The sequence below is a fragment of the Esox lucius genome, chromosome 19 (assembly GCF_011004845.1).
Source record: "Esox lucius isolate fEsoLuc1 chromosome 19, fEsoLuc1.pri, whole genome shotgun sequence".
NCBI classification, from domain to species: domain Eukaryota; kingdom Metazoa; phylum Chordata; class Actinopteri; order Esociformes; family Esocidae; genus Esox; species Esox lucius.
In genome coordinates this window covers 27,281,303-27,306,760 of record NC_047587.1, presented here as the reverse complement: position 1 = coordinate 27,306,760, position 25,458 = coordinate 27,281,303, and the positions used below count along the sequence as shown (strand labels likewise).

At 41.7% G+C, this 25,458-nt stretch overlaps 1 protein-coding gene across 2 annotated transcripts in view; it reads right to left on the bottom strand.

Moving 5' to 3' along the window:
- The window catches only part of cdh13 (cadherin 13, H-cadherin (heart)), a 433,392-nt gene that overhangs the window by 53,370 nt on the left and 354,564 nt on the right, over positions 1-25,458 (bottom strand). For both annotated transcript variants that reach the window (XM_020056601.2, XM_010894024.3), the window contains 2 exons: positions 16,317-16,499; positions 15,147-15,400 (listed from right to left, as the gene is read on the bottom strand). In XM_020056601.2, coding sequence (XP_019912160.1) covers positions 15,147-15,400; positions 16,317-16,499 — 437 coding nt within the window. The remainder of the gene's footprint in view (positions 1-15,146; positions 15,401-16,316; positions 16,500-25,458) is intronic.

The following is a 25,458-nucleotide window of genomic DNA, read 5'->3' as shown; positions in this document are numbered from 1 at the left end:
GAATGCTATCACACAATCAGCCATTTTAAATAACAACACAACATTAAATTACCGCAATGATTGAGATACACACAAACGCCCGTGCACAGACAAACCTGGCAGTGATTAAAAGTGCAAATGTACCTCACCTTGACTATCCTGAGTGCACTGTGACTTAGACAAGTGCGTACTTCTGAGGTGTGACGTTTTGGCAGCACACTTAAGAGCCACTAATCATGCTCCCTCTCACCACTGCCAGACAGCAATGATTAGTGACTAAGTGTCTGAAAGAACCAGAGGGCAGGATGCCAATTCTAATACTCCGCTCTAACCAGCAAGCCTTGTGAAGAAGACATTTGAGGGCAGACATTACTACATTTAAAATTCTTCAGAAGTTCACGGCTTGTTTTTAGCCTCTGCAGTCAGTAGGCTTGAAGACTAGAATTCAGAAGCTAACAAAATGCAGAGGACTGAATAAAGGAATAATAGCAGAAAGCCTCCTTTCTTTATTTGTCTCTGTCTTCCATCACCTTGTTCAATGTCTTCATTTCATCAGTCTGCTACTCTGCAATGACTCAGATAACCTCTGATGTCTGAGCAGGGAGGCTGATGCATTTATTTGTCAGCCGATATAAAGCGAAAGTGGGGAATGTGTGTGTGGGCGTTGATTGAGTCTGCTCCTGAGAGAACTGCAGCTATAATCAGAGAAGTTGGTCATCAAGATACCCACTCTGGACCTGATAGGGAAATTACAGCCACTGGAGCCCCCATGCTGCATACCGCTGCTCTGCTCTGGCCAGCAGGACAAATTGCCATTGTCACACCTGGTCATATTTCTGTTCCATATCAGCACAACAGCAGGGCTGTAGGAAGGAAATAAATGTGACGGGCCTACTGGCCCAAATAAACCCAATGTGACTGGTCATTAATCAGCTGTCAGTCATAGCAGCTCACAGTGAGTCCCAGCCACCTGTGTGTCTGTCAGCCACGCCACCAAACGTCATACCATGCATCGTTTGGGTCAGCTTTTCATTAGGACCTCTTTAGGACTCTGACTGTTACTCTCCATCCATCCATCTGGGTCTGATAGAAGGGAGCCCCACAGTCAAACTGCCCAAACCCACTCAGCCCTCTCCCTCCAGTGCAGGAAAAACCAGAATATAATGGGACTGGAATCACAGAGTTAATAGAAACAAATGGTAAACAGAGCTAATAGAAGCAAACAGACAGCAGAGATAATAACCAAAATATTACAACACAATGAGATAAAAGAAAAAAACTGATACCTGACAAAATAGAAACTAATGGAAAACTCAATGATAATGGAAACAAAAATAAAGCAGAGATAATAACAACAAACTGAAAACACAGAGAGAATAGAAACAAACTGATAACACTAACAAAACAGAAACAAAACGGACAACCCAGAGATAATACAAACAAACGGATAACAAAAAGATAACAGAAATAAACAGACAACACAGAGATAATAAAAAATAGAAACAACAGAAACATACGGACAACACAGATATAGCCTAAAATAAACAACAAAAAGACAGCACAGAGAAAGTAGAAACAAACAAACAGACAACAGAGGTAATAGAGACATAGACCCCACAGAACATTAAAGTGAGGAGAAGATGCCTTTGATACACAGCAGAGCCTCACCCACAGAGCAGTAAACCACTTTCACTACTGCAGTTACAGGCTAGTAGGAAATAACTTTGCTCTGATCTCCCTGCAACAACGCGTTTCAAACATGTGTATGTGCCTAAACTTTCTTGACTTGTTAGACTGTCTGATACAATGAGCAACAGTGTGCACTAGGTCACAGGTTTATACCCCCCTCCCAAGTGACTGCAGCATACATACAACCAAAGTACCAGTCCAAAGTTTACAAAAGATAAATACATGTCCCAGTGAACATACAAAATATTATCGATATGTGATATATCTCCTATATGTTTTATGTGGAACATTTCGGTTGAGAATGTATTTTACCTTTTCACAATTGTACCTTTTCATTCTGGGAGCACTGCCAAGCAGTGGGGCTTACATGCACTTGCCTACGCTATAAAACCCACTCGTGTGCAACAACACACGATTGATGAAACTGCTCACATAAACACAACAGCAGCTTTCAAAATACATCTGAACCATCATCCAAAACAGCACCTTTTGTCAGAAGCCATTTCTCTATTTTAATGTCTCACAATCGATTACACCTCAGAACTTTCATACACTTGCCGTGCCATAAAGATGATTTATTTCTGTACATTTGCTATGTTACACAGAGTACAATATAACAAATATAGGAAAGGGTGTGTAACCTTGTGAGTCAGAATACTGTTGCCCTAACTCACTCTCCCTGCGAAAGAGGTGCACACTCCCAACACTGAGTGAGGGAGATTTAGGCGCATAGACACATCTTTCAAAACCTGATGCTGTTACTTGTTGGAGATCAAGGAGGGAGTCGCCCCATGTTTCAATGAAGTCAATAAGAAGATCAGGATGTCCCTCTCTATTGGTGTATTCATCTACAACAGTGGTCCTAACCTCTGAGCTGGGGGACCTGGTGTACTGCTGGGGTTCTACTCTACCTGGTAGATAATCACATCCCCCCTGGTGTCCCGGGTCTAAACCAGTCCCTTATTAGAGGGCTTGTATGAAAACACGGCAGTACTCTGGGTCCCAAGGACAAGGCCTCTAAGCTGCTGTTGAACAACAAGTCCCGTAGGTCAGAGCTGTGCAAAGACACTTGAGACAGAGAGAGAAGGGCCGGGGTAAACCTTGCTCGCGTGGGGCATTGAGCCATTTGTATCGTTGTGGTTGAAGGTGCTTTGGTGTAATATTGCGCCTGGGGAAACAAAAGCAAAAACCACCCTGAAAGAAAGCAAAAATAAGCAACACACGCACAAATGGTGACCGTGCAACCACTAATAAGTGGAAGTATGGTTTCATTTTAAGACTGAAGTACTCTGTAAACACTAATGTCTCATCAGTAAGACTAAACCACTCTGTAAACAGTAATGACCCATCGATAAGACTGAAACCCTCTTGTCACAACATCGTCTCAAAAGCCTTGTCTCTCTCTTGTGCAATTGGGTTGTACTCTGCTGGCAATACTCGGCCCTCATTCAGGGTGGGTCCGGTTGGTGGGTGTCCCTTTGGTTGATGCTTGGCAATGTGGGTGGATTGATTTCCTGCCTGTTGGGCCCCCTGTCTCAGCCCCAAGGACTTACGCTGCTATATTATTGTGCTGGGGAAGTAGAGTCAGTTCTCCTTCTCCTATAAATCCTTGTAGATATAAGGAATGCATTTTCAACATTTTCCCTGTCTCCTGCCGTTTTAAACTTAGGAGGACATGAGGTCCTGGCCCACACCTGAGGAGTACCTGGCTGGAAAGACCCGTTGCTGTCCCCATCCAAATCCTCCTGGTTGTGTTGCAGATCAAGACGATACCTGACGATTTCAGCTGCCACCTTGCTGCAACTTTCCCCTGCCCAGGGTTGTCCCTGTCCTTCTCCATCTGGTCATGCTTCCGACCTGGACTAAGTTTAAATAGACTCTGGACTCAGCCCACATGCATTTATTAATTATTATAATTTGTACTCTTAATATGTTCACCCGGCACAGCCAGAAAAGGACTGGTCACCCCTCTGAGCCTGGGTTCTCTATAGGTTTCTTCCTATATTTCGGCCTTCTTAGGGAGTTTTTCCTAGCCACTGAAATTCAACAGTACTGTTGTTTGTTCCTTGGAGTTTAAGGCCGGGTGTACATCTGTTGATGTAAAAAGGGCTTTATAAATACATTTGATTGATTGATTGATTGATTAACAAAATGGGAGTCCACACGTTGAATAAACATTAACCAAAAATAATACATGAATGAGGTGTGATAGTCAGTATATCAGGAATGTTGTGGACTGATGAGTGGAATGACTGGGAGAAAGTATGTAGTATGTGAAGAGCAAAAACATAAAACATAAACAAAAGAGAATCAAAAGTAAAGGGTGCTAAATGGGGAGGAGGAGCAGTCTCTCCAGCTGAGTCTCAATCAAAAGCTCTCCCTTCCCTCCAACTGATGACTGTGAATGCAGCCCTTTTAAACAGCATCCACTGTGCTCCCAATCAACACTGACGACCCTCTCAACTCCGCCTACCAACCTGCAAGGACTAGAACGGGCACAGTAAGACAGACAGAGTGAGGGAGCCGTTACACTCTGTAAACACTAATAAGTCACCGGTAAGACTGAAGCACTCTGTAAACACTAATGACTCATAGGTAAGACAGAAGCACTGTAAACAGTAATGAATCATTGGTAAGACTGAAGCACTCTGTACACAGTAATAAGTTACTGGTAAGACTGAAGCACTCTGTAAACACTAATGACTCATAGGTAAGACTGAAGCACTGTGTAAACACTAAAAACTCATAGGTAAGACTGAAGCACTGTAAACAGTAATGAATCATGGGTAAGACTGAAGCACTCTGTACACAGTAATAAGTTACTGGTAAGACTGAAGCACTCTGTAAACACTAATGACTCATAGGTAAGACTGAAGCACTGTGTAAACACTAATGACTCATAGGTAAGACAGAAGCACTCTGTACACAGAAATGAGTCTTTGGTAAGACTGAAACCCTCTGTACACAGTAATGACTCATCATTAAGACTGAAGCACTGTACATTTTAGAGACCAATCTTATGGTCGAAAGGTTGACTGGATCATTTGGGATTTACATACTCTAGGAAAATAAAGGCAGGAAATGAAATGAGACATTTCATTGATTAACGTTTGGCTAGAAAGCTGGAATTAAATGTCTTACTGATAAGGGACAATGCTGCAGACATGGTTTTTAAAGCATATTGGGCTTTGGCACACACATACAAACACGTACACCTGCACACGCACACAAACCTGCATGAACACACACTTAGGTACACACGAGCACAGTTACATACTGTCCACTCACACACAAAGACAGATACATTTAAACAGAGACACATGCATCCAATCACTCAGTATGGATAATACCCGCAGCTTTAGTAAATTTACATAAATGATTATGCCTGAGCAACACAACAAATCATATTAAATGTATTACCATAATAAGGCACAAAAATAAGCTCTTTGCATCAGTTGAAAATCATAACCCTCTAATTAATATGGTGAAAACCAATTGTATCTGCACCTTTCGGGAACATTTAAATCCTCTCATGGAATCATGGTTATGTGTCTGTAGCCTTCCCCATCCACACGTTTGGCACTCCATTACTTTGATTCTCAGATGAGATCCTAAAGTGTACAGCTGATTGGACTGTAATCTGCCTCCACTCAACTCAGAAGGGAGACTGTATCAGGAACACAGGGATACTCACTGGGAGGGTAATGACAGGCTTCCCTTGATATGCCAGACAGAGCCAGACAGACAGGATGCACCTGGCAGGGAGAGGTATGACCCTGCATAACAAAGTGACAGTATTCTTAAACAACCAAATAAGTATGATGCAAAGGAAAGCAAGCCTCTCCAGAACAGTCAACTACACACGCCCTCAAAGTCAAATCACTTATGCTGCTTTCTCCTTTTTTATTCATGCCATGCAGACTGTTAATGGTTTTGTAGCACAGTATTAAATCTGATTTATAGGAAACAGATATTTTGTGTTGTGTTACTGAACACAGTCAACCACCCATGCATGTTCCCATTTTATACCTCACCCCTCTAACACTGTATCCTTCACTTCCTTCCCACTGTATACTTCACTTCCTTCCCACTGTATACTTCACTCCTCATCCCTCTATCACTGTATACTTCACTCCTCATCCCTCTATCACTGTATACTTCACTCCTCATCCCTCTATCACTGTATACTTCACTTCTCATCCCTCTATCACTGTATACTTCACTCCTCATCCCTCTATCACTGTATACTTCACTCCTCATCCCTCTATCACTGTATACTTCACTCCTCATCCCTCTATCACTGTATACTTCAATCACAATCCCTCTATCCCTGCATACCTCAATTATCATCCCTCTATCACTGTATACCTCAATCATTATACCTACAGTGCCTTGCGTAAGTATTCGGCCCCCTTGAACTTTTCTACCTTTTGCCACATTTCAGGCTTCAAACATAAAGATATAAAACTGTAATATTTTGTGAAGAATCAACAACAAGTGGGACAAAATTTATTGGATATTTCAAACCTTTTTAACAAATAAAAAACTGAAAGATTGGGCGTGCAAAATTATTCAGCCCCCATAAGTTAATACTTTGTAACGTCACCTTTTGCTGCAATTACAGCTGTAAGTCGCTTGGGGTATGTCTCTATCAGTTTTGCACATCGAGAGACTGAAATCTTTGCCCATTCCTCCTTGCAAAACAGCTCAAGCTCAGTGAGGTTGGATGGAGAGCGTTTGTGAACAGCAGTTTTCAGTTCTTTCCACAGATTCTCGATTGGATTCAGGTCTGGACTTTGACTTGGCCATTCTAGCACCTGGACATGTTTATTTGTGAACCATTCCATTGTAGATTTTGCTTTATGTTTTGGATCATTGTCTTGTTGGAAGACAAATCTCTGTCCCAGTCTGAGGACTCCATCAGGTTTTCTTCCAGAATGGTCCTGTATTTGGCTCCATCCATCTTCCCATCAATTTTAACCATCTTCCCTGTCCCTGCTGAAGAAAAGCAGGCCCAAACCATGATGCTGCCACCACCATGTTTGACAGTGGGGATGGTGTGTTCAGGGTGATGAGCTGTGTTGCTTTTACGCCAAACATAAGGTTTTGCATTGTTGCCAAAAAGTTCGATTTTGGTTTCATCTGACCAGAGCACCTTCTTCCACATGTTTGGTGTGTCTCCCAGGTGGCTTGTGGCAAACTTTAAACAACACTTTTTATGGATATCTTTAAGAAATGGCTTTCTTCTTGCCACTCTTCCATAAAGGCCAGATTTGTGCAGTATACGACTGATTGTTGTCCTATGGACAGAGTCTCCAACCTCAGCTGTAGATCGCTGCAGTTCATCCAGAGTGATCATGGCCCTCTTGGCTGCATCTCTGATCAGTCTTCTCCTTGTATGAGCTGAAACTTTAGAGGGACGGCCGGGTCTTCGTAGATTTGCAGTGGTCTGATACTCCTTCCATTTCAATATTATCGCTTGCACAGTGCTCCTTGGGATGTTTAAGGCTTGGGAAATCTTTTTGTATCCAAATCCGGCTTTAAACTTCTCGACAACAGTATCTCGGACCTGCCTGGTGTGTTCCCTGTTCTTCATGATGCTCTCTGCGCTTTAAACGGACCTCTGAGACTATCACAGAGCAGGTGCATTTATACGGAGACTTGATTACACACAGGTGGATTCTATTTATCATCATTAGTCATTTAGGTCAACATTGGATCATTCAGAGATCCTCACTGAACTTCTGGAGAGAGTTTGCTGCACTGAAAGTAAAGGGGCTGAATAATTTTGCACGCCCAATTTTTCAGTTTTTTATTTGTTAAAAAGGTTTGAAAGATCCAATGAATTTCCTTCCACTTCATAATTGTGTCCCACTTGTTGTTGATTCTTCACAAAAAATTACAGTTTTATATCTTTATGTTTGAGGACTGAAATGTGGCAAAAGGTCGAAAAGTTCAAGGGGGCCGAATACTTTCGCAAGGCACTGTATATCACTGTATATCTCAATCACCATTCCTCAATCAATGTATGCCTCAATCACATCCATCTATCACCTCAATCATGTTTTTCCTATCTCTGTATACCCTTGACCATCACCCCTCTAACACTGTATACCTCAATCACCATCCCTCTATCACTGTATACCTCAATCATCATCCGTATATCACTGTATACCTCAATCATCATCCGTATATCACTGTATACCTCAATAATCATACCTTTATCATTTAATACCTCAGACACCACCCTTCTATCAGTGTATACCTCAGTAACCATTCCTCTAATCCTAATCAGCCTTCATCACTGCATCCCTTGCTCACTATTTTTCTTCTGATTCTTCTCTTCTGATGTACTCATTCCTCCCTTTCTTAAATAAGTATTTCCTCACTGTTTTCTCACCACCTCTCTATTTCCTCATCCCTCTCTTCCATTTTCAACCTCCACTTCACTCTCCAATCCTCTCCCTGAATCTCTCCTTCTATTCCTCTCTTCATTTTTCTTTCCATCCATATAATCCTCTCCTCTGATCAGTCTGTCATATAACATCTCAATCCCTCCCTCCTTCCATCCTCTCCTCTCCTTTTTTGTACCCATCTCTCATTCATCTTAAGTAGTACTCCCTGAGCTTTCCATTCCCATGCACTAATGCTCATCTATGAGATTTCACACCATAGAACTCCAGGGGCAGATTGGGGGCAAAATGTAACTCTGGCATTTCTTACACACCCTAAAGAATTTCCCCCCATAATTATTAGCCTGTCGGTGATAAACCTAAAAGGCACACTAGGCTAAAAATGAAAAATCCCATCGAGCATTTACTAGGAGTCAAAATGGCCAATCCGCCCCTTGAACTCAACACTGCAGATGGAGAAGAGAAAATCTAAGGATTGGGGTTCATATCTTATGTAATACACATGAGGACATTATAAAGACCCCAGATTAAACGGTCAAGATGCACTACTAATCCATCAGCATTATCATGGCAATAATACCTCTTTAAGTTTAGGATGTAAACAGGCTCATAATGGATTAGTGCAAGAACATGATGAAAGTAAGAACGAAGAGACTAACAACTCTCAAGAGCAATTGAAATCATGCACCTAATACTAGGTCCTACTTTTGAGCCCACTCAAACAGTAGACTCATTATATGACTGGAATACGAGTAAATACTAAAGCTTTCAAAGCGAACATGCTAATACATTTTATTCCTTTAGTATCACATATCCAGGTATCTTAACATTTCTGAAATGCACTTCTGTCAACACAGACATCAGTCAGACCCTTTTTAGGTAGAAAATATAATATTGATATATAAACAACCAGAGTGTGTCAGTGGTTGACCATTTACATGACTCAGAAATGTGTCAATAGCCAAAACATTCACATGTTATGGAATCCCAGGAATGACAAATTTCAGTAAAAGGTTAAATGATAGTGAAATGTAAATAAGTGTTTAATCATTTCCTTTGCCTACTGCTACTACAATAAGTCTACAAAATAAATGTAAAAAAATATATATTTTACTCATTTATCATTAACTCACCCTTTATATTTTTCAACACCTCACTTTGACTACTTTTTCAGGCCTAGAACATTTGAATAATTTATCTATGTTCTATTTTCGTCATGAGACATTTCCCATTTTCCTCATGAGACATTTCCCATTTTCCTCGTGAGACATTTCCCATTTTCCTCGTGAGACATTTCCCATTATCCTCGTGAGACATTTCCCATTATCCTCGTGAGACATTTCCCATTTTCCTCATGAGACATTTCCCAGTTTCCTCATGAAACATTTCCCATTTTCCTCGTGAGACATTTCCCATTTTCCTCATGCAATATGGTAACACTGTGTCCCTGAACGGATATAACGATGTTCCAATAGACGTTCTGATATTTGCTTGACAGCCACTCACTGACAGTAAAATTGTTTATACTTCACCTTTTAAATAATATACTCATTAAATAACTTTTACTGACTGTTGTCATTCCTGGGATTCCATAAATGTATGCCAAATATTACCAAAGCAACATTATTCCTTTTTCTGAAAGATAATGGTGCATTTTAAATTGTTTTGAACTGGCTACTTGTGAGCAGCTATTTTTTATGGTTTGATAACAAATAACAATATTTAGCTAGTTGCTAGTGTAAAATGTTTGGAGGAAATGAACAACTTGTATTAACTCAAACATAACGGGGGAGGTGAAAAACAAACGAGCCAAACACAGAATAAGAGTCTCTGTCTCTCTTTTATGTAGAAGGTTTCGTTTTCTTTTCTTTGTTCTGAACAAGTCACCAAAAGCACAGAAGACAGCATGTTCTACCAAACAAACAGGATAACTAATGAGCACAGGCACAAACTTTGCTGAAGTTCAAACTAAACTGTCTCTTTTCCTAAAACAATTGAAATATGTGACTGAGACTATAACAGAAAAAACACAGGAGCTTACATAAATTGAGGCAAGAGATAGAAGCATTTCATACAAAACATTCACTGCAGCACTGAATAGTATTTCTGGTAAAGGTATCCCTTGTATATTACAGTTGGTGGGGGTGCGTGGGGGTGGAAAACATAGTGTGCTTGGATATGTAACACAATGTGCTCCACCTTATACTATTTTTTTACTGTGTGTAAACTATAATGGTGTACATAGAGAAAGTCTAAGATCTTTGAGTTCAGCTCATAATAAATGGGGGCAAAAACAAGTGTTGCGTTTATTATTTTGTTCAGTGTATACAGTGTTTCACCAACAACCTTTATTTTGAAGGCAAAATACAAAAACCGTAAGTCATAGTTGCAGCCGAATCTCTAATGTTGCCAGATTGACGCTCATCTTTTAAAGCCGATTGTAGTTGTGACAGTTAGCTGGCTAGCTTCTTACATTCGGTTGTCTCTGGTTGTATCTCAGACGATGGCTACCTGCTTTAAATCAATGTGACAGCCAACTACTGACAGTTCAACACAAACGTGCACGGACACAGCCCAGTTGACCTCGCTAGCTGAAAATCGGATACAGGCCATTTGTTGCTCTGCTCTGATGCTCATCCTTTAGTAAACTACGCTCAGTTTGGTAAAAAAAAAGATTTTCTTAAATAATATATTATTTGTCTGTGGAAGCACATCACAGTTAAGCAGAGGCAGAGCGCCGCTCTAATTACAATAACAGGGAACCACTGTAGAAGTGATCAATGAATACACATAACTCCCAATATGTTAATAGTATTGTCCACCGCCTTAGCTTCTAAAAGCGAAAGCGGTGAACAGGTGGTCCCAGAGAGGTCTTGCCTGGCTTTCAGCTGTTCTGTTATCTTCCCCCTGTTGTTTGTATCCAGGAAGTTAAAATCACTCTCCTCGTTGGCCTTCGACGAGTGAACCCCCTGAATGCCCAGACTGGCTTGTTTTTCAGTACATAGAAACATGGGTAATTAATGAAAACGGTATGAAATTGTTCTTTGCCCCTACTCACCAGCCAGGCTGGGGTTTTCAGCACAGTGCTTCAGTCACCAAGCTGCCCATAGGTTTGCCCAAGCTAAAATCCCCATAGCATCAACATTGACGTTATGCACACGTTTAGATAGTATGGCAGACATCCCAACCCTCAAAAAATAATTTCAGGGAGTTGGCTTTACTGGCTAGTATCAGTCCTCCCCACCGCCCCCAATGCAATTTCATCATGAGGTAGTATGTCCCAATCTGTCCCAAATACTGGCATAATAGCCTACTATATACTAAATAGTAGGCTACATACTTCACCATTATCCGTAGTATGCAGTATGCGACTTGAGATTCAGCCCTTAAGGAGCCTCCATTAAAATGCGGGAGACTCCCAGAACTTTGGGGAGAGTTGGGATGTCTGGTATGGTCAGAACTGAAAAGTCACAGCCTTCAAGAAGAGATTGGCTTCCCAGTTCTGCTTTTAATTATGACAGTAAATCTAGGACAGTATGTGTATGTGTGAAACAGAATTTGTGTGAGAGAGGGAGTTAGTGAGTGAAGGTGAGGGAGAGAGGGAGAGCATTTAGGATTGTGTATGTAGTTATATGAACATTAAAGACAGTCACACAGGTTTCATGAAATCATCAAAAACAGTTCCACTGATGTCATTCCAGATGGGTAGCCATGTTGGTTGTGTGACCACAGTGTCATCAGTAAAATACTGGTGATTTGAGAGCCAGTAGAACTCCACTACATCACTGGAAGGCATTGGGATTTCATGCATAATAATTATTTGAGATTACCTACAAAGGTCAGAAGATTCTACATCAAATTGCAAAATTATACAATAAAACAATTACATGAAGTCAGTTTAGTCAAAATGGCAAATCAAGAGCACGTTTGCTGTTTAAGCCACTGCCTTTCTTCTGTTAATTTCTCCCGGTATTTTGGTTTATTAACAAAAATATAGTTGGAAGCACAAGTTCATCAGATGCTTTGTGCATTTGGCAGAAGGGATTGGGAACGAGATAACTGTGGTCCTGGTGTGGGGTGCCTCTGGGCTGTCTTTGGCACAGTCTATTGCAAACTGTAATCCCATGTCTCGCAAGCTAACACAACCAGCAAAAGAGAAAAAAACTGTCCCGGCAGGACAACTACATAAGTTCCAATCTGTCTGCTCTGATGTGATGCGTCACAGCAGACAGGACTTCAGGGTTTATTACAGAGCTCGTAGCTGAGACTTGTACTGCTTGAACGCAGCCCTGTCTAGTTTCACTTGCCCTGTGTGTGATGTGACAATGTGTGTGCGTGCGTGCGTGTATGTGTGTATGTTCGTGCACTGTATGCATTTGTGCTTGTCAGATCACAGGCCTTTATGCTGATCCTATATCTCTCCTTCACATGGTCTCTCCACCTCCCTCCTTCATCTCTCGATATTTTGTTGCTCCCTCTCTCTTCTCTCCTATCTTTCTCCACTCTCTCTTCTATCCTCCCCGCTTCTCTCTCTTCTCGCTCTTTCTCTTCAAATGCTTTTCTTGCCTCTGCCTCTTGCCTGCCTTCCACTCCTTTAAAGTCTCAACACTTTTAACTTAAATATGGACGGAAAGAGGGGAACGTTTTGAATTATGGATAACTCTGTGTTTGAGACTCGGTCTGTGCTTTCAAGGGAGGAAAAAACAACTCAAATATGTATTTTAAAATGATAAGGGTTAAGGGATAGGAGCTGGTCTGAGAGACTGGTCTATGACGGAGGAGTTCTGGTTCTGCAAGTCGCATTCTAGTTCTAGCTTGTTAGGATCTAAGAAACAACACCCAGCAAGTGTCTTTTAAAATAATTTGGAAATTCCATATGCCAGATGATTCTTAGCCATCTCTTTTGTTTTTGTCGGGTCAGAAAATCATTTATTCATGTTTAGGGTACTTGGAGCATTGCCTAAATTTTGGGCTAAATGTAAACATGGGTAGTAATGTTGGAGTGACTATAATGTGTTGGGGGGATTCACTTGTTACAAGGCATTGGATGTGCTCTGTGACATTCACTTGGAAAATCCATGAGGCTTACTTGATGACATCAATGGGGTAATGAAATGTTCATTACCATTATTAATTAGCTACTAGTAAATGAATACAAATTTTTGTAGTCAAGTTTCAGCTGACAGCAAGCAAGCTGTAGTTATTGTTAGCCTGCTTTGAGCTGAACATAGCTAGTTAGCTATACTAGCTAATGTTAGTTGCCACTTTCTTGCATCTCTATTCTGTATCAGTGCTCTACACTCTTTCTTCATTTCCACCTACAGTAACCTCTTCCCCTGTGCTCATTTTCCTCTGGCCAAAGCTTTGGTACTTCAAAGTCCCTTTCACTCACAAAAGAAGATCAAAAGACAGAGCCAGAAAGAAATTTGAGAGAAATTAATACAGAAAGAAACAAATAAAAGAGAGCTACTGCAAATGACCATGCAACGCATAAGCCAGAACTTACTGTGGACATGAACAATCTTAAGTGGATCTGAGTATCAGAGGGCACTGGTCTGGACTAACATCTAGAACACTCAGTCCACATCTCACCTCATGAAACAGATATAGGAAGAGAGGCTCTAACATAGAATAAGACATAATAATAAATGTAGGACAAATGTAATCCTACAGTGAATGAATGTCATCTGCTGGCAGGAGAGCAGAGAAAAGACAATGACAGACAGCACAAAAGAGATGGTATGAGAGAGAACTAAAATGTGGAAGAGGAGGATTCGGCTGTTTTTAAAATATAATAAAATAATACCTCAGTTGAAGGATGAAACAGAGTAGGAATAAATATTGTCTGAAAGAATGAATGGAAAAAGTAAAGGATCTTCAACATCAGATAAAATGAGGGCTTGGAGACAACCTTCAGTTCAGGTATCTCACCAAGCACACATACTGAGGCTCGTACCTAGATGACAACACAAAACCAGGACGCTAAGAAGAATTTCATCATGGAGTGAATTCCTATTCCAGCTATATACTGTACTGCTTTGGATTTGATACATAGAGAAGTTTTTTTTCTTTTTTTACTCCTCATGAACTATAAGCAACACATGGGTCATTATGGCCTAAAACATTTACATAAAACTAGTTTGAATATTATCTAACGCCAATGATTAATTAAACTGGAGCATCACAAATTGAGCATAAATCTGTGCTAAAAGCCTATAAAGCAGTCACAACTTACAGTACCCCTCATGTAAAGCAAGAGAACTTCACCTAATGGCTTGCCCAGGCTGCCAGGGAATGATTTGACTGTTACACACACCAAAAAGTAATGGACCACACAGAGAGAAAATTAGGGAATTATTTGAGTTTTACAAATAGTTAAGGTTAATGAGGCTGTAAAGTAAGCCAGGTATGGTTTGACTGGGGTCAACAGAGAACAAGTCTCTCCGTTAATAGGGCACAATAGTGACAGGAGAATAATTTGACTGTTTACTAGAAGTTGACAGCCAGACAGGCAGTTTGATAGGGGATGTTGGCTGACATAAACAATGTATTCGATGACAGACAGGGAGGATCGCTGAGAGGGATGGAGAGAGTTAAGATCAGGGCACGATGGAAACATGTCTGGAAACCAACAGCAGTGCTGTCATGCTGGGCTACACCTGTGAATGGTTGTTTTTGTAAAATCAACTTGTCACTTCCAGATAGAGTAGTCCTCTGACAAGAATCTACATATTTTAATAGCATTGACAAACTCTGAAGGTGAAAAGCTGTGAAAGCTGAAAACAGATCACTGTAAGGCAGCAATGTTTGTTGAACTGAGATGAACTCTGACTGTCCCTCTTGACCACTTTTAATCAATAATCATCATCTTGGGCAATCAGCCAAAACCTGATGATATGTAATGCACATACAGTAAACACAACTGAACACAGCTCACTGTTCACAGTCATTAGGAACTTCGATGTCAATGAGATGACATTCAGACTGCATCCCGAGCCAGGACCGGAAGTTTCACTGGATGCTGCAGTGTTCTGCCCGTCACGTGTTGATGACGCCATCCCTTACCTGATGCTCTGTGATTGGAGGACATCTGGGTCAGTAGCGTTGAGCGAAGCCACGAAGCTGCCCAACGGGACGTTCTCCATTTTGGTCACCTGAAGCGGGTCAGGGAAGAAGACGGGCCCCTCGTTGACGTCCTGGACAGTGATGTGCACCGTGGCCGTAGAGCTGGAGCCATAGCCCACGTCTGGCACCAGTCGGTCCTCGTTCTCCACCTTAATCAGCAGCGTGTGGAACACTAAGCTTTCATAGTCTAGAGGCTTGGTGGGGAGAAGGGAGAGAGGGGAGAAGAGGAGAGGGGAGGGGAGGTGGGGGGGGGGCATGGAGGGGAGGGGAGAGAGGAGTTGAACACGACTACAGTGATTAATACCAGTCATGTGGGGGGAAGGTACATCGATGTCAGTAAAGGAAACATACCATGTTACCAAGGTTACAACTATCTTTTTGTATCCTATAAGGCTATGTTGCACAATAAATAATCTCTATGGGTAAATATAGTCCCAATAAGCAGTTTCAGTTTTCAAGGTAAACGAAAAGAGAGACTTTCACGTTTAGATAATAACTAGTTGGCACACCATCTTCACTACTCCTCTACTCTTAATGGATTTTTCAGAGTGCAAAACACTACCTCCCCCGACCTTTTTTCTCTTCCTTGATGAGTAGGTGTGGTTTCTTTAATGCTTCCTACGTAAGGTTGACTAATCCTGAACTAAATTATTGTTTAGTTGGTCAAATGATAGGTTACGTTTCTGGGTCTGTGTGTAAAGAGAAGAGCTCCACCCGTCTATCTTTGAAAATAATGCGCAGGTTTATCGGTGAAATATATCCTTCCCTGCTGAAATTCCAAAGATACGAAGTTGTGATGTCACCAAACCACTGGAACGAATGGCGCTCATTATCTCACTCTGCTTATCATCTTTGTTTCGTGATAGATTCCCGGTACCAGTGCGTTTACGCTGTCTGACCACGAGAGGATACATGACCGCTATCATAGAACAAATTGGAATAATGAGAGCAATAAAAACTGTGCCACATTGCCAGAGAATCTTCATGCCTCCAGTAAATTGGCCAAATTAGAGGGGGTGTCTAAGCTGTCTATTTTAGCAGAACCTTTATTAACCCATCTATCATCTGGAGACAAAAGACACACTTGACCCTTTCAGGACCCGTGGTTACCTTGATGAGGGAAAGCATGCCCTCGTTGTTGTCCGGGTTAGTGTGGATCTCAAAGCTCTGGGTGGGGTCACCATTGATGATGGAGTAGATGGCTCTCCAGGCTCCCGTCGCAGGGTCATCCCTGTCATCCACCGTCAGGTTGACCACCACGCCCGTGGAGCCCTCGTCCACGCTTGCCGAGAACTGTGGGGACACACACAGGGACCGGGCAAGACTGGTCAGCTGAGGGCTGCTTTTCAGAGGAGGGATGTTAGTGGTCGCCGCATACAAAGACAGCTTCCAGAGATGCTAACCGGCGGATACCGTTGCTATGCAATCTCAGGTCGAAAATTAGGTGTTTTGTCATCATCGTCATCTGCAGTGGACTGGCCTCCAACAGGTGAGGATCGCTGCTTGGAGTTTCTCTAGGTACACTAGGTTGACCAGATTAAATCACGCTCCACTTGATGTCAATTTTAGAGGCTATTTGAAGCCCTATGTTCTCTCACTAATTGTACATCATTCACATCTTTCAAGTCCTACTGGGTTGAATGTGAAGCTAGTCTCTCTGTCTTTCATTCTTTCAACCTCCATTGCTTTACACACATGCATGCGTACGCTCGCACATGCAAGCACACAACCTCCATGTCCCTCTTCTAGTCAGCAGTGGGATAATGTCTGTTTTGACAGCATTACTGAAGAACTGTTATTCTGTGGGTTGTCTAAGAGAGAAAAGAAAGATGTGACAACTCCTTGTGTTTCAACATAATCTACAGCATCTTCAATGCTGTTGCAATTTACCATGCATGTTGATGCTAATTTATGCAAACGACCTGTCTCTCTAACACATCTTTGTATTCGCTAACTTCGCTAAAGATGTTTTTCCTTCCCCATCTTTAACAACATTGCTGCTCAGCGCTCTCTCTCTATCGGTCGCTCTCTCTCAGTCTCCCTATCTTCCTGTCCTTCCCTCTCTCTCTCTCTCAAAAGCAGTGGGAATCAGTTAACGTTTCAATTCCCCGGTACAAAACTGCTGTGGTCTGTCCAGAGGTCTCCTTTCAGAGGCATCACCCAGGCCAATCACCCAGGCCAATCACCCAGGCGGCTTGGTGTGGATGGAGTATTTCCTGTCTTGCCCTGTAGAACACAATGATGGGGTGGAGGGTGGCTGTGTCCGTCTCTCTGACGAATGATTGAACTCTGAGAGAACATGAGGCCAGGGGACACCAACATTGGCTGAAGACTTAGACGTCCGAGGGCGTGGTATAACGCTTGACCAGAGCAAGGGGTTTGAGTCGCCAAGCAAACATAAAACACCCCTAACCAAAAAAAACACTGACTGGGTCACTTTACAGGACACTCAATTTGACAGTTAGCAGGGAGCCAATTGGGACTGTCTGTTTGTCTGTGGAGGCCATAGAAGCAGGTAAGACAGCATCACTAAACTGTCCTGAAAACTCAATATAAATGTAGAAAGATAAGATGGCAGGACTCAAGCAATAAACAAGTCTGAGTGGAAAGAGACACCAACTGACTCGGGTGTACAAACACACCAAGGAGCTGGGTGCCATTCCCACCAAATCTCCATTTGTTTCTCGATGTCAGTTCCATTCCTGTTATTGCGAGGAATAGATTCATATTAATAATTTATTCTGCTAGGCAACCAATTTGTGGTTGAGTGCATTGTGAGGAGGAATACTCTAGAAGTATTGCTGCAGCCAGCCAAAAGCAATTCTCTCTCTCTGTCAGGGCCATTATTGTGTCACAGTTTACAGTGTAATCTTTCAAGCACAGAACGCTCTGATAAAGGATAGTGTTGTATCCCAGATTACGGTGTATTCTGTCAGGAGGGTATTGTGTCACAGATTACTGCTCGTTCTTCCTAGCACTATGCATTGGTCTATGGAAAAACATAAAGCTGTTTCAAAAACCCACTTTACAAAACCCAGCCATTTAAGCTACAGACAAAGGCAACAATATTTTAATCTGACGAAGAGAAAGCAAAAAAAAAAGAAAAAAGAAAAGAAAAAGAGGGAGAGAGAGGGAGAGAGGAGTATGCTTGAACTGAGATCAGAGGCTGAGATCTTTAGTCTCTTGGGGTAACACAGCCAGTCTACAAAACTAACCCTGTTCTGATGTTAAACCTCAAACATGATCCTCACTGGAAGAGAACATGGCCTGTTGCTAAGCACCATGACATCCTGTTCCATGGCTGCTCCCCCCTGTGATTACTGCAGTTACACACTACTTACACACTGATTAGCGGGCTAGCACACCCAACCTCAGCCAGACTCTCGCCCTTGAACCCCTGTGGATCAAAGGGCTGCGGCAGCATGGGGCACGGAGGGGGAACACTCTTGTTCCACAGATGTTAGACAACCCACAAAAGTCATTAACGCAGACAGAGCAGGGAAGGATGATCAGGGATTCCTGAAGAATTTGGAAAGAATTTGCTGCCTTAAATGGTGTGCTGCTTTTGTCACATTGAGTACAAGGTACTGTTGTTGGTTTAAAACAACACGTGAACAGAAGAGATCCTTTTTATTAATTTATTTACAAGAATCAACTGTACCAGCTGTCTGGGCCTTAGCTTCTCCTGAGCTCAATTGGGGTTGAGTGTGGATTCAACATCACTTCTCCTGGGGCCCACTGGGGTTGAGTGTGGATTCAACATCACTTCTCCTGGGGCCCACTGGGGTTGAGTGTGGATTTAACATCACTTCTCCTGGGGCCCACTGTTGTCTGTGGATTCCGCATCACTTCTCCTGGGGTCCACTGGGGTTGAGTGTGGATTCAACATCACTTCTCCCGGGGCCTACTGGGGTTGAGTGTGGATTCAACATCACTTCTCCTGGGGCCCACTGTTGTCTGTGGATTCCACATCACTTCTCCTGGGGTCCACTGGGGGTTGAGTGTGGATTCAACATCACTTCTCCTGGGGTCCACTGGGGTTGAGTGTGGATTCAACATCACTTCTCCTGGGGTCCACTGGGGTTGAGTGTGGATTCAACATCACTTCTCCTGGGGTCCATTGGGGTTGACTGTGGATTTAACATCACTTCTCCTGGGGTCCACTGGGGTTGAGTGTGGATTCAACATCACTTCTCCTGGGGCCCACTGTTGTCTGTGGATTCCACATCACTTCTCCTGGGGTCCACTGGGGTTGACTGTGGATTTAACATCACTTCTCCTGGGGTACACTGCGGTTCCCAGGGGTATCCATGGGTGTATTACTGGTGGTATGTGATTACTATTAAATATTTTAGTATTCTTCCCTTTAAAATATTCACATTTGGGAGTACTGATGGTATTACAACCCCTTCACATGGCCGTTCAAAATGCAATTTGTTTATTTTAGTAGGCATTTATTTTGTTACATTCACTGATAACATTTACTTTGGTAACCACACAATGGTAATATATGTTGGTTTTGATTTTTGGTTAAGACATTTAAAAACCGGTTGCCTAGACTTCTGTAGAGATGTTTTAAAACATCATCTGCAAAGACTCTGCCATTTCTGGAGATCTTATTTTAAGATATATTGAACTAGATTCTGTGGATGATGACTAATTTGAAGATATATTGAACCAGATCTGTGGATGACGAATTGTTTAAAAAACAAAGAGAGAGAGAGAGAGCAGGGAGAGAGAAGAAGATGTAACAAGGAGATGGAGAGAGAGGGAGATCACTGGCCAATAGGTTTTCATTTAATCATCTCAAGCAGCCAGGCACTCAGATGGATGTATTCAATCTCTGTAGGTCATTGCCATTGAACTCCTGGCCTGCTACAGATAAGACCCCAATTCCTCTGAGTGCACAAAGTAACCAGTGGTGTGAGAGGATGTGGGAAATAACCACCAACTCAGACTGGCCTTGCCCCACAGACCTGTGTGTGTGTGTGTTCTTTGATGTGTAACGGAGAAAGCGAAATCCAGAGTCAATAATAGATTGTGGGACCTCTGCAAACACACAGTGAAGGGATGACCAGGTTGGTAGAGGCCAGGCCAGGGCAGTTCAGAGCAGGCCAGAGGACAAACCCATGTTTCCTCCCCTGCCTGCTTAGGGACCAGACTTTTAGGAAATCAATTGGTAATATACACTTTCACTTGATCAAGCTTTTAGTTAATTAAATAATGAACTGTAAGCTAGGTATAGGTACAACTTATCGCCCCCCCAAAATAAACGTACATACAATATTCAAAGCATTGCGATGGGACGCTCTTGACCCATGTGGGCCAAGCATGCAGCATGAAAAATGGCAAAACGGTTCCTACTCGGCAGCCAGAAAATGTGAGCTTTCAAATGCAGTCACATGAGAACAATGACATTGTTACCAAAACTCCAGAGCACCGTGGCAATATGCCAATATCTGATCTGGGACCAGCCCAATGGCTGCAAGAAGCACTTAGGGCAGAGGGGTAACGGGAGTGGGGAGTTAAAAACAAAAACACAGTAAGACGTCCTATGTGATGACCAGCCTTAGCAGGTTAAAGCCAGTAATAGCTGCCAGTGCAGCTCAGGGTTCTCCTCAACGATGGTGGTGCAAACAAAACTGTGGAGAAAATGTTTTGCCAAATCATCATACTAGCTTCATCACAAGCCCCCTAAGCACTGCTAATCCCCATGGCCATGGCCGTCGTCATAACAATGGCCATACTTGTAGCTGGAGGGAGAAAGCAGTTACTCAGAACACAGGGACATCACTGAACTACTTGGCATAGTGCATGCCTCAGTGGAAATGGCCTGCAAACCCTTTCCACGCGCTCAGTACTTGATGCTGACAATGCACGCTCACTGATCTAATGTGGGGATATAACAGGAGCTGGGGGTCACCATCAAACTTCATTAACACCACTTTGGAAATTCATTTAGTTTTTCCTTTCCATTCATCATTCAACGCCAGCTGGCACTGTGAGCCTGATAACAGTTTTATTTCAGTGTTGAGATGTCCTCTCTGTGCTGTCAATGCACTGTGTCTACTCTGTCTGTCTGTCTGTCTGTCCCTGGCCTTCCTCTGTACATTTCAATAGGTCAGGACGAATGGCTGCTAAGCCTGAATTAACATTAAGTGGAGTGAAGAGGAGAAAGAACATCTATCTCTCAGTTTTTTTTTTTTTTTACCAATTTCTCTCAGGGAGATAAAAACCATACTGTCACATTCATCATGAAAATCTTTTCACACCTTCGCCGATAATACTCCGTCGACGTCCCCCCATCCTCACGGCAGACCACTGACAAAAAGGAAGAAATAAGAAAAAAAGCCCAGGGATGCTGGGACGTCATATCGGCGTATGAATATAAATGTGGTCTCATTCAGTTGCTCTGACAGAGACAGCCAAGCAGGGAGAGAATAGCAGCTGTTTATTTGTCCTAATGGAAAGTGCTTTATGACACGTCTCTGTGGTCGTGTAGATTGAGCTGACAGCAAACACACAGTGGTATGTCACTTTATTCCCTGGGGAGACAAGGCTATCTCCCTAAGGAGCTGTGACATCACAGCCGAGGAGTAAAGTTTTGTCTTTCTATCTACTTCTGCCTGCTGGCAACATCTAACTGGTCAACTTAAACGAACAATAATGAAAGCCTCCCAGTGAAAATCTTTCCCAATTTTTTTTTTTTCTTTTTTTTTACTTCTGTCAGTCATCCTTCAAAACATCCACTTGTTACTTTAAAACTTGCAAATATCTGTGTGGTCCTTAGATGTTGTAAACATGCAATAGTATAATTTCATACTTTATAATGTTACAATACATTTTGTGGAACTCAAATAATGATTTCCTGAAGGTGCAGGTGGGAGTAATTCCAATGCAGGAAGGGCACACATGCATTGGAATATGCTAGCTCAGGAAATGATCACTCAACTTCCATAAAATGCACTACAAAACTGCAAATATTGGCGGGAATTATATATTTGTATCTGTACAACATCTAAGGACCCACTTTAGGTTAATGACAGCTTAGTGTTTTGTTCTTGTTTTTGGATGCCCTGGAACTCCATAACGAGGCTTGGGCATTTAAATACTATATTTGAGATGCATTTCTCAAAAGCTAGTGAAATTGCAAACCACTAACTTTCCAATTACATATGAAATGCAGATCAGGTTCCTAGATAATGACATTAATTTAACTTTGATACATTACTTCCGAAGAGTTTATTGCTAGCTCAATTTATTTTTTTATAATCTCAGACATGCTAAAAGATTTTACCTGTAATAAACTACAAATCATTTTAATCTTCCACAGTTCTGTTTCTTATCTCCTCAGCTGTGTTGAAACCAGCCTATCTTACATGATTGATATACATCCTTTGGTCAATAATCACCACGGACTCTCTCTCCCTCTCTCTGTCTCTCTCTCCCTCTCTCTGTCTCTCTCTCCCTCTGTCTCCCTCTGTCTCTTTCTCTCTCTCTGTTTCTCTCTCCCTATCTCTCATGGGCCACTGAAGTTAATGAGCTTACCTGAACTGTTATTAAATTTAAAGAGCTCCAGCTCAAGCTGTTCCCATAGATACACTTCAGCTGAACATGTGGTACAGAAAACTACAGCTGACTTTAAAATGACTAGAGCCCACAGTAAAATGGGCTCTAGTCGAAGCATTTATCTAGTTTAATAACACATTTTAGCGACGTGCTTCATATAAACAAAAACAAAAAAACTGTACTTTATACCCTGAAGCATATACATGCTTTAGAGGAGGTGCAAGATAACCGCTAGATACACACTTTAGATACACCATTTACCTGGGTAGGTGTGCCCAAACTATATACATATAAAAATAGAGAGACATAAATATATAACTGGTACTGTTACACCAGTCCTGTTATAACCCTGAAATAACAAAAATATTAAATTGTTCTGTATATTTCAATATATTAAATCTAAATATTCTATGAGCCAGTCACAACAAAGTGTCACCATCATTAACGGTGAAATCTGACATGTAAGGTAGTTTCCTCTTCTGTCTCCTTTTCCAAAGCTAAAATTGATTGACATCTTTCATGCTTCTACTTCCTCCAGTCCACTGAAGGGATTCCCGTCTTGTGTCCAGGCTCCAGCACCACCCACCCATGGGTGTGTTCCCTCGGCGGGGGACATAGACCTTCATTGACAGGAACTGCACTAATTCCTTTAGACAAACTCAAATTGTGTTACTAACAGAACCAGTTTGAATAGTTCATGATCTGACACTCCTTTGGTGGTTTATCAGTGACGTTGGTGAGTTGCTTTTTTTACTCTTTCTGTAACCTCACAGGAAAGACGACATAAAGAAAAATGTCAACCAATTATTATTACATGGCACTCTAAAAAGCTTAGTTGTTCACCTACTACAGTTTGCCACCAGTAAAGTGTACAAGTGCTCTGTGGGACTGATTTTTAAGAGCTTTACTTTAGAGTGAGTCCATTATAGAGGGAACAAAACAACCTTAAAATCATGTTCGTTTTTTCTAAATAAAGTTTCTGTTAAAGATTTAGACTTAACACCCTCTGGCCAAACAATATGTAAAATAACACAGAACAAAAGTCAAAAGTTCAGAAAGAAATATTTCATTGTTAGTTAATTCTGTTTTCCTCGGGCTGAAAACAGTTATATGTTAAATTTTGGATGGAAAAGATCAACTAGTGTCAAACCCTTAACCCCAAAAGGCTATATTGATATGTTTCTTGCCAAGGAAATATAAAAAGCATATGCATAACCAGGGTAACAATTAGAAGGGGAATCATTTGGAGTTCATGGATAAAGTGTCAGAACAAAGTTGACAATACAAGAGTTAATCTGACCAAAGACTAAATCTAATCATTGACCTCTCTCTTTTTTACAATTACTTTTCTACAAATGTGTTGAAAACTGAAACAAAAAATAATTGACATTGTATTAAATACATTATAAGGATATTTCAGGAAAATGTGTGGTTTAAATGAGAATTACAAGGGTTTGAGTGAGAGCACACACATCAAAGTGGGCATTATCATTTCAGTGCATTTTCTAGAACATTCATTGTTACCCTCAATGACTCACCTTTCAAAAAACATAATCACAGCCGGTACTAAAACTTAAAATATATGTCAGTCAAAACCCATACAGTACAATAATGTTGTTGGTAGTATGTTGTTATTTGAGAGCTACAGAAGAGAGGCTAACAGCCGATTGACTGGGGCCCTTTATATCTCGCTGCATGTGTTCTCTCAGTGGTTCAAACAGCTCTCCATTGACTTCACTCAAGTGTCCATCCACACTACACAGCCCCTCTCTGGACCCATTTATGTCTATTTGAGTCTGGGGCTATGGGAGGCCATGTGTCAAACACTTTATTTCAGCAGGATAAAACTGAGGCTCTGGCACCTTCAACCACTTGCCCTAGGTTCAGAAACAGAATGTCTAACGTCTACTTGCCTACACTGAATGAAGTAAACTTTTAGAAGTTATTTCCCTGTAACATGCTTGTTTCCTGTAATTTGCTTGTCGTACCAAGCCCTCCATAAATAACTTGTTGTAAAACTGAATTGACCTACAGTAGATGTAGAACTGGACACATACAGTAATAGTAATTATTGCATTGTCTATAGTAGGTAGTTTAGGTAGATATCCTATCTAAATGTAATAGGACAAATACTGGTGCTAACTGGACCTACAGCGTTAGATTCATATTTGCATTACGCTTGTTAAAAGCGAGCCATAACTGTTTGGCTTACGTGATTGGTTGCTTAGTCATCACAGGATCTGAATGACACAAGGAGATATAATGGCTTCCAGGTGGCCAATTTCAGACACTGCAGGTTTAAAATAATTGTAAGCACCAAATGTTCTCCTGCAGTAAGCAATGACCTCTTATCTGATAGAGGAAGAAAAGTCTAAAAACCATGGCATGCTGCGGTGAGTGTTGACCTTGTGACCATTTGGCGCCTGTCTTACCTCCAATTTCACCTCATGCTGGATTTTGTTGACCACACACCGATAGCATCTAATGCTTAGCGCTTCGTCTTGTTGAATCGCTAGTTGCTAGAAAATGGGAGAAGAAATCTCTAGTAAAAGTCAACAAGAGAAGAGGACATGTTTTGCATGTGTGCATTCCCTACTGAGAAGTAGTCAGTGTGAACGTGACAATCGGGACGAGGTGCTAATTGTGTCAGTGCACAAACCAAGCTCCTATATGTGCCCAAAAT